Source organism: Musa acuminata, chromosome BXJ1-5 (assembly GCF_036884655.1).
Source record: "Musa acuminata AAA Group cultivar baxijiao chromosome BXJ1-5, Cavendish_Baxijiao_AAA, whole genome shotgun sequence".
Taxonomy (NCBI): Eukaryota; Viridiplantae; Streptophyta; class Magnoliopsida; order Zingiberales; family Musaceae; genus Musa; species Musa acuminata.
The window spans coordinates 48,234,658-48,251,710 of NC_088331.1; the positions used below are offsets into that span (position 1 = coordinate 48,234,658).

The 17,053-nt window shown below is 40.9% G+C and overlaps 2 protein-coding genes and 1 pseudogene across 2 annotated transcripts; 2 read left to right on the forward strand and 1 right to left on the reverse strand.

Moving 5' to 3' along the window:
* LOC135674854 (ferritin-1, chloroplastic-like) lies at nt 1-3,360 on the reverse strand. Its single transcript, XM_065185097.1, has 8 exons — nt 2,945-3,360; nt 2,444-2,527; nt 2,291-2,351; nt 2,105-2,192; nt 1,449-1,510; nt 1,287-1,352; nt 689-752; nt 1-233 (listed from the first exon to the last, which is right to left on the reverse strand). Exons 1-8 carry the CDS (start codon nt 3,268-3,270, stop codon nt 187-189), a joined length of 798 nt encoding a protein of 265 aa, XP_065041169.1. The 5' UTR covers nt 3,271-3,360; the 3' UTR covers nt 1-186.
* Nucleotides 3,361-8,974: 5,614 nt separating this feature from the next.
* LOC103986457 (LOB domain-containing protein 12-like) lies at nt 8,975-9,704 on the forward strand (annotated as a pseudogene).
* A 3,713-nt stretch (nt 9,705-13,417) lies between these two features.
* LOC103986455 (zinc transporter 8-like) lies at nt 13,418-15,209 on the forward strand. Its single transcript, XM_009404478.3, has 3 exons — nt 13,418-14,051; nt 14,333-14,482; nt 14,746-15,209. Exons 1-3 carry the CDS (start codon nt 13,476-13,478, stop codon nt 15,049-15,051), a joined length of 1,032 nt encoding a protein of 343 aa, XP_009402753.2. The 5' UTR covers nt 13,418-13,475; the 3' UTR covers nt 15,052-15,209.
* The last annotated feature ends 1,844 nt before the right edge of the window (nt 15,210-17,053 follow it).

Genomic DNA, 17,053 nt, shown 5'->3' on the forward strand with positions numbered 1-17,053 from the left:
TGAGCATAACCAACCATCTTTACCATTCCATGTTAGACCAAGACATAATACATAAAGAAACTACCTGCTTCTAACACATAAGCTTCAATTACTTCCATGCCAACGAACAGATCGAAGCTTCGAGAAAAGAGACCTCTACCACAACCACAACACCGAAATAGAGCCACCCACATCCTTCCTTCAACCTTATGCAGCATCTCCCTGAAGGAGCATCTGGTCAAAATGCCAAACCCCTGCAAACATACATGTATAGTCGTAAGACCATCATACTAGCTTTAAATATGGAACTAACCATGTCTGTATGTCGATTGAGAATTAGAATGACAAATTAATCGATTATAGGATTGAATTCAGGTAATCCCATTCGCATTCCATTCCAAAACCAAATAAAATTACAGTTTGAAGCTGGAGTCTCAATCTCAGTTCCACCTTAGGAATTATCTGCCTTCTTTCTAACTAAAACCGAATGCATTTATACACTTGAACTAACATAGATCTAAAATGAAATGAACATAAAAATAATATATATATCGGTTTCAAGAATATATAAATAAATGTCATAAGTAAAAAACCAAAACAATATACTATAGATATCAAATACTAAAATATTTGAATTCTGATGCTAACAACAGAATAAATATCACCAAAAGCCTAATACAATAGCTAATATTAAGATAGAGAGTCTCACCATGTCCTTTCCCGACTCTTCTCAACTGAGCAACATATTCAGATATCTTTTTAATAGCATCCACCTGAATATAGAAGAGAAAAACTAAGAACATTAGTGATTGAAGAACTATAATCACATTATGTAGTTTGATCAGACAAAAAAAAAAAGTCTAACTTATACTAGATATCTAATTAAATAATAGTGCATCTAATCACCAGATAATTCAATGTATTATCATTCCTAAAAACTATCGGATCTTCTCATCCAAAAGAAAAGGAAAAAAAAAAAGTAAAAACCCATTTGAAAAGACTATATATCCAAATGGTATCCACTAACGGTTAGCAACGAATGCAAAAAAAACCCAGCTAGTTAATCTTTTTTTTTTTTTTCTTTTGGTTAGGATCATAAGACAAACCAAGGATGGACATTGTAACCACTATTTATTAATGGTTGAGGCCTTAACAGCAGTATCAGAAAAATAGCAATATTGGAACTATCAATTAAATTTTGCCATCAGTTTATATTATAGTTCCAAAAGAAACAGAACATGTTTGAAAAAAAAAATGAAATTCAATAGCATCTAAAATCAAATACGGGGATAAGAAAAGTGTTTCACCTGTTCCTCAAGAAATTCACTCTCGATAAAATCAGTCAGCTGAGCGTCATTGCATCTGTCAGCAACCTGTGCAAAAATTTTTGATACAATGAAGATTTGATATCCTATGCTGGTAGTAACCGCCAAATAATGAAATAGTCATCATAGGTCAGCATCACTTACACTGTGTAGATTAAGTAACTTCTCATTTGTCAGCTTCTCAAGACACAACGCCAATTCCATTGCTAAAAAAACAAAAAATTTGCTGAATCTGTCATTATAATTCAAGATACAATGCAGTATGATACAAAACAAAAAAGATAATGAAGTATAATGGAAACTGCTACTTCTGAATCATCTACTTAATCAACGATCTTAAAGGAACATACATGAAAACAAAAACAAATACATCCGGAGAAGATCACCAATAACTCAGGCAACGTTCCAGTTCAACCATGTTAAAGGAGGCATTTAGCTCCACAAAAAGAATGTCCACTTAAAACGAACAGAAGTGTAGTCAATAAATCCAAAAAAATAGTGAAGCATGCATACCACATAATTAAGATAATTTAATCAGGAACATGTAGACTATAAGATCATCTATGTAATAAAAATATAACCTTGTTTACTTTGTTCCTCTTCTTGGCCAATGATTTGTATTTATAAAAAAAAGCTTTCTTTGGATTCCCGACAGCCACAATAAAAATAAGACTCGATGATGGAGTAGATCAATGGTAAAGTAGTTTGTCCCATGTGTCATACTTTGTTAAAGATCTCCCTTTTTATAGGCACCTAAAGAACAGAGTAGATTCGTGCTCGGTGTACAAAGTAAGACATACCGTACAATGCATCCCCCTTCTCAGGGTGATCGAACTCAGAGGGCGGCCTACAAATCAATTGGAGCTTCACTCTTCCTCCACGCTTGTTCTGACCGCACCAGATTCAGTTTCAATCATCACAAACCAGAAAGAAAGAATAGAAGATACTAATGACGGAAGAAAAGAAAGAACAAAGAAACTATTTACTTGGTATTCCATCAATTTCTCTGCGTGAACCCGTTCCTCTTCGCTTGATTCCTTGAAGAACCTGAAATAAGCAGACACAGGACAGATCTAAGCAATACATAACTAAAGAGGAAGAAAAATAAGAACAAGCACTGGATTTCAAAAAGGACTTACTTGGCAAGGCCTTTCAGCGCCACGTTGTCGCGATCGAAGTATGCGAACAGGGCATGATATATGTACGAATTGTTGTATTCAACACTGAAGGAAAAACAACACAGAAAGACCAAAGGATTAAGTCCATAGTAAATAGAACTGACCGCACAGATATTGTAGAAAGAGCTAAAGGAAAAGACAGTAGAAAGGAATCGGGTGAAAAATAGATCCATTTGCCAGAAAATGCGTCATCCGAGAAGAGAAATAAAAAGGGGTAGCACTGTAAAGAAACTAACATATTTTTCTCTCAAAAAAGACCCCAAAAAGACGTGTATAAAGAAGAAGAAATACCAAGGGAAGAAAAAAGCGATCCTTCTTTATACAAAAGACAAGAGCATTATGATTTCTCCGGATTTCACTTGACAAGAAGAATAAGATGAAGTTTGAGAGAAAATAACATAAAAAGAAGAAGAAGAAGAAGAAGAAGAAGAAGAAGAAGAAGAAAAAAGAAAAGGAACCTACTTGATCTGTTCGTTAATGGCAGACTCGCAATCATCGTCGTACTTCTGACGGGCGATGGACAAGCCAGGGGCCGTCGGCACGACGGAGAGCTCTTTCTGGATCTCCTCGACGGGCTGAAACACGACTCCCGTGATGGCCTGGTCAGAAGGGGCGGCGGCGGCCACGACAGATGCGCGCCTCGTCATTCCCCTCGGAGATCTAAAAGGAACAAAAGACGCAGAAAAGGAAGGGTGAGGCCCGCGCAGGAGGGCGGCAGGGGAATGCGGCGGTGAGGCCTCAGAGGAGGCGGAGAGGAATGCGAGAGAAGCAGAGGCCTTGAGAAGCATCGTGGTGCTCTGCAAAACAAAAAGGAACAGGAAGAGCAGAGCTGAGGAGAGAGAGGAAGAGGGATTGACGGATGAGGAGACCGAGTAGGGTTGAGGAGGTGGTTGGGGGGGGGGGGGGAGATATATAGAGAAGCAAAGGGAAATGGATGCGAGAAACGTGGACGGTGTAGATCAGTGGGGGAGGAGAGGTGCGTGTGGAGTGCTCGTGGTCGCCGCACGGAGATCCCACTCCTCTGGTTTTGGTGGTTGTGGTTTGGTAGATTCTTCCCTCTTCGGAAATATCAGCTTTTCTTCTTCTCTTGTGTTTTAGTGTTTTTGAATCTTTTAAATGAATGTGTTTCTTTATTTTTCTTTTTTTTGTAAGAAAGTTAGATTTTTAAAAAATAAAATAAAATAAAATTACTTAATTCAATTATTGTAGCAACAATAAAAGAATTAGCGTTTCTAAAAATTAAATCCGTAAGAATAATAAACAAGTCTTGATCGAACAAAGTTAACTAAAAAAATGTGTCATATGATTAGGTCTCGAGAGGATATAGCACCCAAAAAAACCAACAAAATAGTTGATGTATTATGACTGGACCTTGGAAATATGAGTAATTCTTTTCGTGAGTGGATTATTAGATGTTGAACTTTTAATAAAACATGTTATATATATATATATATATATATAATTATTGCACTTAATCCTATTTTGATCATGGCATCTTGGATTCAGGATCGGATCATATCAGTGGGGCCGAATAAATTGGGGAATAATAGACCGATTTTATGCAAGTCGCTTAGAACTGACCTCCTAAATTGATGGAAGAATTGGAGGAAGGATGTGTGCCAGAATAAAGTTGGATTAAATTGAAAGGCGATATGGATGATGTGCAGCACATAAACCATAAACCATCATAGATGCTCAATGTATGTTGCTCCATCGTGCTCACTGCTTCGTTAAAATAATTACAATCGTGAAGGGCACTATGTCTTCTCGGTGCCTTTCTCTGCTCAATCAACCTGGATGTTCATAGACTCAATTTATTCTATTATCTTTTGGAATGGAACGGTACCAATATATATATATATATATATATATATATATAAAGTATAAGAAGAATATAGTTGTAATGAGGTCTCCCGTGCATTGCAAAAGAAACAAAAGCAATCAGTGAGTGGAGATAGAGATGGAAGAATTACTCCGACAATTGGATGGAGACACATGAATACCTTTTAGATGAGGCGCGTGGTGAGCTCGCGCATCCTGTGGACATGCTTCCACGAGCCCCAGAAGAATCCACACAAGTCGTAGTTAGCCTCCACAACACGTCTCTTCCCGTGTCTCTGCTCCACTCTTCCTTCTTCCTTCTCTCGGTGCTGATGGATTTCCTCCTCAGAAATCGTGCGTTGAAAAGCTTTGGAGAATCCATACACGGAGGGGAGGTCGAGAGAAACGAGACAAATAACTCGAAAAGAAAATTGAAAACGGAGCAAAGCCGAAGAAAGCCTTCTTTCCAGAAAACGGACGTTACTTTTGAATCGAGCTCAAGTTGAGCCGGACGCACAGCCGAAACACTTGACTAATGGCGTGGACTGGACGATGATGAGATCATCATCGTAATTCTGGTCAAAAGATTGCAGGTATAATTCAGGCAAATACATCTCAGGTCTTGTATGGCTGTATACTGATTCTTCATGTATAATTCAGGGAGAAACAAAATGCAGAGAGGATAAGGATCCACAGAGATATGAAATGCCAGACTGGTGAATGGAAACAAAAGATCTGCGAGAAGAAGGAAAAAAACAGCAAACATTCACATGCTCGACAACCAGCGAGACAGCTGGAAGCGCTGCGTCGCCTCTGAACTCTGAAGCAAAAGCCTAGCGAACTGTCTTCTCATCACCCAAATAATTTTAATAACGCAAAATTTCGAAGCTTTTTTGGCTGTCTCATTCATGATGCAAAAACACCCTTGTAATTCCAACAGTTCAAATAAGTGAAAACCAAAGAAGATGAACCTCGAATGCCTATCATCCATCCATCCATCCATCCATCATGCCCTTTTGAACATAATACTTGCAGCATAGGCCCGTTTCTGAGATGACCATTTTGATCCCAAGGCATTTCGAGTACGACATGTTCCTTGCGATTTGTATGATCCAAAACCAGCTGGAAACCAAAGGTTGCCTGTGCGCAGTGAGGAATGAAATTAGACACCAAGTAGGCTGTCCACAACGTACGAATATGCCATGTTCTCCCGAACAAGTCACCACGAATGCTACAGAGACACTTACGAAGGGCCTCTATTCGTGCTTTAGTGTCTATCGAGGATTCAGTGCAACCAAAACTACGGATCTTCTTCCTGTCAGAAGAAGAAGAAGAAGAAGAAGAAGAAGAAGAAGAAATATATCATAATTGGTGCTAGGACATCAATCAAGGAATTGTGAAAGAAGCTACTTGGGTGCAACACCAGTTGACATGACTAGCATATGAAGTTGTGGTAAAGTAGGCGATTAAATGGTCACATTTGACCACGACGAAGCCTCCCTAATCCAAGTTTTCGTCATTCAAGTCAGTGAAATATCATTTGCGTTTCCATCGATCTGGTCCTCATTCCTTTCTGATTTACCTCGAAGAAGAGACTGGAAATATTATTTCTTCCCATCTACGCTTGCACGCGAATCGTTGGGCGTTGCTTCCTCATCCGAGTTTTGTTATCTGGCTCAATTTATGCTGCCGTTTTCTTTCCTTGTATTTTATTCGGAGCATACGATCAGGCCAGGAGTACCACTTGTTGGAAAAGAACTTCCGCTTTTGTTTTGCCTGGTGTGCCACGGAACACGATGACACGGGCTGGCATGGTTTTGACGATGGTGGCTGTGATTTCAGCGTGTGTTCTTGTATGTCGTGTTACAAATGGTAGACGCTGGGGGAGTGAGTTGGGTCTTTGTCTTTGGTTCCACGACCTCTTAGGCCCTTACCGATTGATTGTAAACGGGTGCTGGATAATTTTTTTGTTTAGGGCGGCCTCGTTGTGATAAGGATCCCATGGAGACTTCAATCCGGACTGAAGTTCTACATGGACGTGCAACTTTTGACATCGACCTTATTCGTTAGATGATATTTGAAGCAGTAGAATTACAGGTTCTGAGTAATGAATGGTTGAAGACAATAATATGTCTGCCCATCTTCTTGCTCACTAGATTGGTGGCAAATGCTACCTTTTAAACAAGCGTGCGGTCATTCGTTGTTCCCACCGGAAGCCTCACATACATTTTGTTTCCTGCCACAACCCCCTCCCCTCGCCTCCTCCACCGCCCCAGAAAAAAAGATGCATGTCCGCTGCTCCTATTGTCAAACAGTCATTTGCTTCTTGCGTGAGAATCGAGGAACGGAGTAAGTGCCTCTTTCCTTGCCTGGGAAGAGACAGACGAACAGTGTCAAGGTTCCCACGTGAGGAGCATTAAATGCAAAAGGGGTGCTGCTTTTCTTAATTCATTCAGCTTGTTGTTCATTCATTAAATGCAAAAGGAGCTTCTACAGGCTCGGGTCATCATCGAGCTTGTCGTTCCAACTTGTACACCCCATCTCCCTTCGAAACAGGCAGCTAATCTCGGATCTTAATCCATTGTCGCATGTAAATAAAAGTCTCCCGCACAAGTTTTTCTTTCTTGTTTTCCTGTGCTGCATCATAAAACTGAGGTATAGGCTTTACTTGAATGTTCTTGTTGTAGAAATACTCGAGTATTGGATGGTAAACTGATCGGATGTTCTGTATATACAGATTAAAACATCGTTAAACCTAAAAGCTTATGTTCACTAATGTCACGTACCAATGATAGATACTATCAACCATTTTTGGTGAAATTTGCATATGAACTCGTATCAACCATTGTGATATGCAATGTGCTCATTGCTCATTAATTATCAATTTTTTTTCTGGATAGTTCTCAAAGACACATCGAGATATAGTATAGATCTTATGCTTGATTTCTCTCTCTGTCCATCAGCCTTGCTACCGTGAGTTGCAAAGCAAGGTTTATTGAACGTGGGGTACGGTGGAACCCCGTGCATGCTGTGCTTGATGGTTCGTCGTTTAGGATCCAAGTTCAGCGTGCATTTCTTTCACTTGGCCTATCGGAAAGATACACTTTTAACTGTCGTTATGGCCATTTTATTACCCCAAAAAAAAAAAAAATGGGGAGACCTTTAAGAGGAGAAAGCGGCAATATCTCCAAGTTCCACCACAAAATGTACTAAAATATATACATCGAGCAGGGAAATAATAAAAAGGAATACTGCCGAAATGCAAGGCTAGTTTGGTGGTGTATTAGTTGGTAAAACAACCACACACAGGCCTCCCACTAATCCCTGATGAGTTCTAATTACCATGTTTCGTCACCATGTATATATCTGTAGCTGATCGAGATAGATGGAGCGGGCGTGACCATATGCACGTCTGCCGACAGGCATCCACCGTCTCACTCTTCAGTCGGGGTTCTTGTCCTCTTTCCAATCCCATACCCCAAGAACTACACAAATTCAATTGGCCAAACTCCATGCGTACACTCTCTCTCTCTCTCTCTCTCTCTCTCTCTCTATACCTACTACCTACATGAAAGAAGAGAAATGAGTTCTCGGACGAGAAGAGGAGTCAACGAGGAACGTGGGAGTCGCATAAAATACAGCAAAGCAAACCATACAAGTCCTTATCCTAATAGAGCAGGCCGTCCATTCTTTTCACGCACTCAGCCGGTAGTCAATTCCTCCGCACTCTTGTCTGTTCTCTATGTGCTTCCTAGTCCGATATCATTTCAATTTAGGATCTCCTGGCCTTTGGCACAGCATGCGCTGTTGAGAAGAAACCTATAAGCATTCTTCTTACAGAAAACTCGCAACTGGTTTGCATTTGTCACTCATCTATCGAATAAACTTTAGTTCAATAAATTTCTCCTAATGCTATGGTTCGTATCTGCTTCAGTTCGTTGTCTATGATGTTGATCGAGCTTCTGCGGGAAGAACTCGATGTCAAAAGTAATTTTCGTGTTTGGGGGTTTGCGCCGCATGTCCTCCAATTTAAAACTCGGTAGTGTAGAATGAACAGAAACTGTCCCTTATTTGATCCACATAAAAGTCACGGCAGACACTGTTCGTCGGTCACTGGAAAGCTACAGCAGCGCCGCGGCCTGAGCAGCGGAGCAAGAACAAGTTGTAAAATCAAGTTAAACATCCCAAAAAGATTTGACAATCATTGGAAAGCCAGCAGCAATATGAACTGGACCAAGTGCACGTTCTCTAAAAGAGCGAGGAGTTCAACATCCAGAAACAAGCTGATCTTGTCTATAACCCAGTACGTCCAAGTTGCTGCAGATTAGCCAAGTGCGCACATGCATTTGTATGCACATCACGTTTGTGTTTTCATACTGATGAACAAAGATCCTTGACTTTATGGAAGTAAGATTCTTGTTAATAGACATAAAATATTAAGAAATTATTTATTGGCAACCCTGTATGACTACCGGGGCCAACATTTGTGACGATCAATGAGCGAAGCATGGTTATTTGTGCTTCTTGGAAACCTAAGGACATGTTAATTATTTCTTATTTTATTGCCTACCGTTTCTTTCAATTTCTACCTACCTCTCACTCTTTCCCATTATAAGTTATATCAGCCATCACCCTTCGTTATCAAATCTTGCAGTTTGAGAGGCAGCCTATAGCTCGAGCTGCATCTTCCATTGCTCTCGGCCATATTCTCCGTTTGACGTAGGAAAATGGCTGGGGGCTCACCTTGCGCGTCCTGCAAATTGCTTCGGAGACGGTGTGCCAAAGATTGCATCTTTGCTCCCTATTTCCCCCCCGAGGATCCTCACAAATTTGCCATCGTTCATAAGGTCTTTGGTGCCAGCAACGTTAACAAGATGTTGCAGGTTCAGCTCTCTCTCTCTCTCTCTCTCTCTCTCTCTCTCTCTCTCTCTCTCTCAAAAGCACAAAAAAGCACTCAAGAGTTGTAGTCTCGCTCCTATGCTACTGCATAGTGCGTGCATGGAAATTTGACTAACACAGGCACACGCTTCTCTGCATCTGCAGGAGCTTCCAGACTATCAGAGAGCAGACGCTGTAAGTAGCCTTGTCTATGAGGCAAACGCAAGGAAGAGGGATCCAGTTTACGGCTCTGTGGGAATCATCTCCTACCTCCAAAACCAAATATCTCAGCTACAGATGCAGCTTGCTTTTGCTGAAGCGGAGCTCTTGTGCATCCGAATGCAGCAGGAGCGCTCCTTGGCCAACCAACACGTCATAGATATCCATGAGCCATCCTCTCTGTTCTGCGCAACTGCTTCACCAGCGTTCCTCAACCCGTGAACTTGACCTCCTCCAACACTAATGTTGTTCAGGAGCCTCTCGAATTAAGAGAGTTTTCTATTGTAATACTGGAACATTAACAAAGCGATACATGTTACTTATCAGTAGGTTTTCCGGTGGAGATTTGCTTCTCCGATTTGTTACCCCGATGGGTGCATGCTAGAGAAGTGCCGTTTCTATTTTACTTGGTTATCTTTTGGATGTCGACTGGTAATCGGAAGAGTATTTATCTGACGGAGAATATGAGATTTGTTGGGTTAATGTGTTAGGTTTGAATTCAAAGATGAGAGAAGGAAAGAGTTTATTCTTTTCATTCAATCTTCTCACACGTTAATAAAATTACAGCAGCGATCATATTGTTTTCTCCGTAACCCTAATCAATACTTTGTTCATTTTTCTAAACTATCAAAATATTCCAAGGCCTACTATGTTCATTAATTCAATCCAAAAGCTTATGTTTATTAAATTATGGGGGTAGACTGAAATGCCATATCATATGACTATTTCAATCCTTTTTTCCAATATCTTTTTATACATAAATATATTTTAACATTCTCTCCCTCTTCATCTATGTTTCAAATATCTCCCTCCTAATCGCAAGGATAGGTGATGCAACCAACTCTGTCCACAACCATAGCTCGGTCGATGGTGTGGCTAATTTCGTCTGCATCATAAGCTTGACTCATTTCTTTTATTGCTCTTTTTTTTTTCTTCTTAAAGTCATCCTCATTTCTCTCTCTCTCTCTCCTCTCCTTTTTTTTTTTTTTTCAATATTCTCTTTTTTTATGATTCAAATATGATTTTTTAAATATTTTTTTTACTTACTTACTCTTATTGTTTATGAACATTGTTGTTTATGAATATTGGCTCTGATATCATGTTAGAAATTTATTAATAATGAATGTGAATCAAATTAGTTAAGAGTTACTATATATTGAGCCAAACATCAATTTATTTCAAAAGTTGAAGTGGTTAGACAATGATTTAGATTCAAATATATATCATCCTACATTTTTCGATATTTATAAACATAAATTTATATTTATATATTTTTTAATCTCTTTTCACACATGCATATATTGTAACACGATCAACACACACCGTCATGCGAGGGAACAGGAAAATGTCTTGATAGTCACGTAAAAACAACTGCTCTCACATGAGTGCCGAGTTCATGGGTCGGTGCCCCACTCCACACAAACGAAGGTGGGAGCCACATCTATTCAAGGAAGAAAAAGGAGCTACGGCATGAGAATTTTAGTTTCCGTTCCATCTCATCCTTGTCGCACCAATATTCTGACAAAACAAAAGCGTCCCGCAGGAATGAAGTTTCCTAGCTTGCTGCTCGTTTTGATGTTTGCGTGTGTGCGTCTCTCTCTCCTATCTCCTCCGTTGTCTTACCAAACTACCGAGCTAGCTTCTGTTTGATTGAAGACATCCTGTGCGTCACCAGGGGTTTCTAATGGTGACTGATGTGTCCTTGCCGCTGCTCCAGTCACTCGTGAAGTAAGTAGCAACGTGCAGTTCGGCTCTTGGGATCGATGTGTGTTACTCATACAGTAAAGTCGCTGACGACTCCCGTGGTTTCTGCCCTAATGCCAGTCTCCGTCACAAAATCCGAATCCAAGTACAAAGTATGGGATTAATCCTACAACTAAACTAATGGATGAATGAAAATACCCTTTCTCATTGGAATACGTTTCATATGAAAATGTAGGCAATTCCGATGCACTTGCGACGAAACACGGAGTTAGATGTGAAGTTGTCTCTAGCCACTGCTACTCGGTCAGAGACAAGATAGATCAACTACATGGTAATCTTTCTCATTTGAGGGCTCGAGGAGAATGGTTGCGGAAGATGCCACTTCTCGATTAAGATGATATAGCCCCCCTCTTTTTGTCCTTACACTCTTCTTTTCTATTTCTTCTCATGTTTTTTCAAAGACACAGCACGTGAAGAATCCACGGCTTCCACTTAAAGTGTTTGAGAAAGTTCTCCCAAGGAAGTCATTCTACTACATCAAATCTTTCTTCTTTCTATTCCACGATTCTACAGTCACCCGCTGAACGGGTCAACAACCCAAACTTAGCTAAAACATCTCAGCTGTTCCCAGCGAGATGTCGGCGGTGCTAATATTCAACCCAACGATTCCTATCGCCTGCATCATTCAACATCGCATGTTACGCCTCATGGTGCCAGTTTCAGCCCTACATTGCCAATGCCATGATTTTTCACATGTTTCATGAGATGGTGGCCAAAACATGTGTTCTCAGTTGGTATCGATGCATTTTTATTTGGTAAAGTAGGTGTACGATGGAAGAACATATATCACAGCCTTTAGCATACTAATCATGGCAGAGTAATTAAGTTGATGAACGATTTGGTGGGTGAATGAGGCCCCCTAAGATTTTGGGACTTGGGGACTTTGGTGTTACAAGTGGACCGAGCTCTACCTGGGTGCTTTTCCATCTCAGCCCATTTATTGAAGTGCCCGTATGTGGATGGTCATAGGAAACCGGAGAAAACGAAGGAGCACAAGCACTCGAACTATTGGCCACGAGAAAATTTGGCGGATGAACAATGGATGATTCATCAGTTAGACTAACTTAGGTGATGATCATGTCATTGTGCTAAGATTGTGTTCCCTATAAGTGAATCGTGACAAGAGAGACAAAGCACTTTGATGCCTAAAATTTGATTCCAAAGAGACACCTCTTCCGTTCATCACCCCCTTCTTCTGATGAATCCCTCTTCTTGGAGAGTTCCGGTGGTTTCTTCTTCTGGATAATTTTGGTATACAACATGAACGGGTTTGGATAATTTTGGTGTAGAGTGCCAGTGGTTTCCTCTGTTCGCTCTTCATCATCCATTCTCTCCTTCCTCGTAGGTCAACCTTCCAACCGAAGGTGCTCGTTCTTCCTCGCCTGAGATAAATCCACATGCATGGCAGCTTGGCCTTTTATCAGCAAAGATAAATCACTTTAATTTCCATATTTAATGAAAAGATACAAATCAGAGTGAGAAAAACAACACGACTGAAGCTACAAGCTGAATATAAGAATGAATCCATACGGAGCTTCCAACCCATAAAGAACATCTAATAACCATATCCTCAATCGTTAATAAATCATCTCGCTGCTTTGAAGATGATACTATAAAGTGACTTGTCCAAAGAAGGAGTATCAACATAATTCAATAATGTGCTACAAAATTCATCTTAGGTTTGATTTTTTGAACCTATTCAACTCCAATACAAAATTTTATGATCGTTTTTTACCTGTGCATGCAGGAAGACGTTCCCTGCCATGAAAGGCCGCCTGGATCCACCACCCCTTCAACAACAACAACAACAATAAGGCTGACCATCTTCTTCCTAGCTAGTTCGATTTCAGCGACGCCACCGAAGTATATTTGTTTTCCATATACGGCGCTGAAGTGAAGGCACTAAGCTTAACCTCCGATGTCGACAGGTTCTGGGTCCAAACATCAGAATGACAACAATATGTCGACACCTACATTACTTGTTCATACATCGTGCACAACTAAGCATTCAATTGACTTCCAATATTCAATCTCATTCAACCATCCATACATCAATTCCTTCTTTTTCTAAACCTATTTAGCCTCTGGTAATTGATGACAATCTCCATATAAAAAGTCTGCACATCGATTCTTCTTATCACAAGACAGTCCCATCAATATCTATTCAATCTTGCATTGCAGTAACGATGAGCTGATCAACTAGTATATAAAGATATCTCAATCCCTCGAGGCACTCACCCGCATCATCCCAAACTAGGTTTTCGTCTCTCGCGGCACTCCATTCCAAAAGCTTCCTCGGAGTTCTGACATCATGAGGAGCGCCTTATTGTTCTTCCTTGCTGCCCTTCTCCTCTTTCCTCTCGTTGTTCACGGAGACTGCGACTGCTCAGCGGATGAGGAAGCCCGCGACAAGAAGGCGGCCCGCCCGTTGAAGATCGTAGCAATATTTTCCATCCTTGTCTGCGGCAGCATTGGCGTCTGCATTCCCATCCTAGGCAAATGGATACCGGTTCTTGACCCCGATAGGGATGCCTTCTTCGTCATCAAGTCATTCGCTGCCGGCGTCATTCTCGCCACCGCCTTCGTCCACATCCTACCTGATTCCTTCGACAGTCTTACCTCCTCATGTCTCCATCCCGACCCTTGGCATAACTTTCCCTTCGCGGGGTTCGTAGCGATGATCGCCGCGATAGGGACGTTGATGATCGATACTCTGGCCACCGGATACTTTAGCCGCCCCCACAACTCCGTGAGCGACGAGACGAAGACTGACATAGAGATCAGGCCCGACGTCGTGCATGAAGAGAATATTCATGTGCATACTCATGCCCACGCTCATGGACATCCTTCGTCGCCTCAGCTAATTCGCCATCGAGTCATCTCACAGGTAAACAACTTTCTTGCTCTAACAAAAGGTGGAAATGAATCATTGATTTTAAAGGACAACTACAACAGCTTCAGTCACGTGCATTGCTTTGGTGCCTTGTTCGAGCAGCAGCAGTCCGACGTACGTCGTGTTAGATGGTTCGTTTGTTATCTTAGATTCTCAATTTCGAGAGTGGCATCCACCTGCTGGTTTGTTCTGTATACGTATATATGGCGGCTGACATCGTTGAATGCGCTATGTTGCCACCTGAAACCTAAGTTTTGGCGGATGTAAAAACACAGGTTTTGGAGCTCGGCATCGTCGTTCATTCTGTCATAATCGGGATTGCTTTGGGCGCATCGGAGACTCCATCTACGATAAAGCCTCTTGTAGTCGCTCTCAGTTTTCATCAGTTCTTTGAGGGCGTAGGACTTGGAGGATGTTTGGTTCAGGTATTGTTCCAGCCGCACTTGTGCATCGACTCAAAGGTGCAACGATTGCCCCTAAATATGTTCCTAATCTTGATTCCACACGTCGAAGTCCTTTCTCTTTCTTAGTAGCATCCAAACGCTATCCTTAAGAGACCAATCGTAATCAAGGCCTCCGAACTTAGCTAAGTTTGATCAGATCATGTGATCGGGGCAGTGGTTTAATTGAATTCCATGGAAATCTTTTCTTCAATTTTTGCTAGCTGACATTGGACTCCTCGTCGCAGGCAAAACTCAAACCGAGGACAGCAGTAACGATGGGGCTCTTCTTTTCACTCACAACACCGGTTGGGGTAGCAGTAGGTGCGGGATTATCATCTGCCTACGATGAAAATAGTCCTACAGCTCTCATCGTCGAAGGTCTTCTTAATTCTGCCTCGGCTGGGATCTTGATTTACATGTCACTTGTTGATCTCCTGGCCGAAGATTTTATGAACCCAAGAGTGCAAAGTAAAGGGAGATTACAAGCTGGGATGAATATTTCTCTCCTTACAGGAGCAGGACTCATGTCTCTCCTTGCGAAGTGGGCTTAAACATATTTGTACTTTCGTGAATGAACTCTTTTTCAGCAATTTGCGTACAATAAAATGTAAGCGTTCACCTACATACGTCCTTGAGTTGTGTATTTGGGATTTGTTCTTGAAAATGTCCGTATGCACGCCCTACCTTGTTGGATTGGTTTGAGTCGATGTACGTGCGTGATTCCTTGTGTTCATTATTTGAAACAAAAATGCTAATGAACTTTTATTATTATTATTATTATTATTTTGGAGTCAACGTAAGTGTTTATCTTCAGATGTGTACGTGCATTACGTCATCCAAATTAATAAATGTGGATGATTTTTCAAGGAGGAGGATGACGAATAAGGACGTAAAAGATGAAGGAAGAAGACGGAGACTGCGTGTCATCTCATGCAATGGAAGCTATTTCCTTGCTAAAGAGCTCCATCACCCTACATGCTGTCCAAGTTACAACAGCATCCAGACTTTTTAATTTTATGAGCATGTATATATATTTTTTCCCATATCAACTTGTTGATTCAACAAAGCTAAGAGCCTCTCATCAGTAATGAGAGAATATTTTATAAACCATATTCTCTTGATTATTTTCGATAGATATGAGTCTCTGATTTCTGACTCTCTGGATCCAAAATGTTTTTATTTAGCTCTCACATGCCTTCTTTTATTAACTTGATTGTCCAAGTGATATTGTTGAGTATACCACCTAGTGTTAGTCTTGTAGGTGACATTAGTATGGCCAAACTCTTGGAATCACGTCTTGTCTTGAGAGAATACTAAATCACTTGGAAGATTCGATTCTCAAATAAGATGATCGACGAATACTGGGTCGAGTAGGGATCAACGATCGATTCTATTCCTGATTTCCAACGATAAATGAGCAACAAATAAATCACATAATAAGCGTTCCAAGAAAGGCAGCATATGCCGGAGTACCTGACTGTGCTTGGATCTTTAGTCACTGGGAATTGATGAGTCGATTGTCGTCGAATTCAACCTTCCGATCAGACTCGTCTCTCTCACCATTCCTGAAAGACGAGCTCTTGCTAACAGATGTCTTCTTAACTGAAGAATTTAGTGTGAAATTGAGTTTTCCATAAAATCCTCAAGCTGCATAATATATGACCTTCATGGCTTCTGTTATGCAGATATTGGCACTCTCATTGATTGGCTATAAATGGTTCAAATTAATTTAGGCCTTGGGAAAAAAGTATCATATCTAATTCCTTCCACTTGAATTTCTCGAGCTCATATCTTTCCAAAGTATGCTCTGTGGTGACAGACCAGCAGTACAATTTCTCGGGCCAATGTTATTGTGTGCTGTAGAACACCATGGGAGATGAGACTTTGGGCTCCTTTGTGGCGTGTAGCCCACGAAGATTAAGAACTAGTCAGAAGTGAGAATTTGCCGATCCCACAGCAGCCAACAATCCCAGTTTCCTTTTTCTTTCCTTGGACCACATCGATCTAATTGATGCCGTCAATATAATCCAGCCTTATTTTTTTTTTTTTTTTTTTTTCTGGCGACAAACTTCCAATCTGCGGATATGATCCTTAACTTTGTGAGCTTAATCTCGAGCTAAATAATTAAAAGAGAAAACAAAGGAAGCTAATGCAACTATTAGTAGGAGGATGAGACAGAGCACTTGGATATTATTTCACTCGGGTAGATTCTTGCTCAGGTGGGGTGGGGTACTCAGATCGATCTTTTCTTATCGCTTCCTCCGGGAGCTATTTATTAATCGTGGGCCAATGTCTCCATAAGAAGTCGTCAGAATGCACCATCGTGCCCTTCCTTATTCTATCACAAGGCAACAGCACATCAGCATGTTTATCTACCACCCTTACATGTCTAGAAATATGTATTCTCAACATGCACATCTATTTTGACTCCAGTCGACAGACAGCCCTCGGAAGCAGATACGAAGGAATATAAGAGGATGTAGTACCTACCGTACCGTACATGCTCTCTCGATACATATCTAACAAGATTTCTAGTGCATGGATATATCATCG

Bases quoted from the DNA above. Each gene is read 5' to 3' on its own strand.
- LOC135674854 (XM_065185097.1), bottom strand. From the start codon at position 3,270: ATGCTTCTCAAGGCCTCTGCTTCTCTCGCATTCCTCTCCGCCTCCTCT. The intron at 2,528-2,944 runs GTAGGTTCCTTT...TTTTTCCTTCAG, and splicing joins GCCATTAACGAACAGATCAA to TGTTGAATACAACAATTCGT. The intron at 234-688 runs GTGAGACTCTCT...GTATGTTTGCAG, and splicing joins AAGAGTCGGGAAAGGACATG to GGGTTTGGCATTTTGACCAG.
- LOC103986455 (XM_009404478.3), top strand. From the start codon at position 13,476: ATGAGGAGCGCCTTATTGTTCTTCCTTGCTGCCCTTCTCCTCTTTCCT. The intron at 14,052-14,332 runs GTAAACAACTTT...GTAAAAACACAG, and splicing joins GCCATCGAGTCATCTCACAG to GTTTTGGAGCTCGGCATCGT. The intron at 14,483-14,745 runs GTATTGTTCCAG...TCCTCGTCGCAG, and splicing joins TTGGAGGATGTTTGGTTCAG to GCAAAACTCAAACCGAGGAC.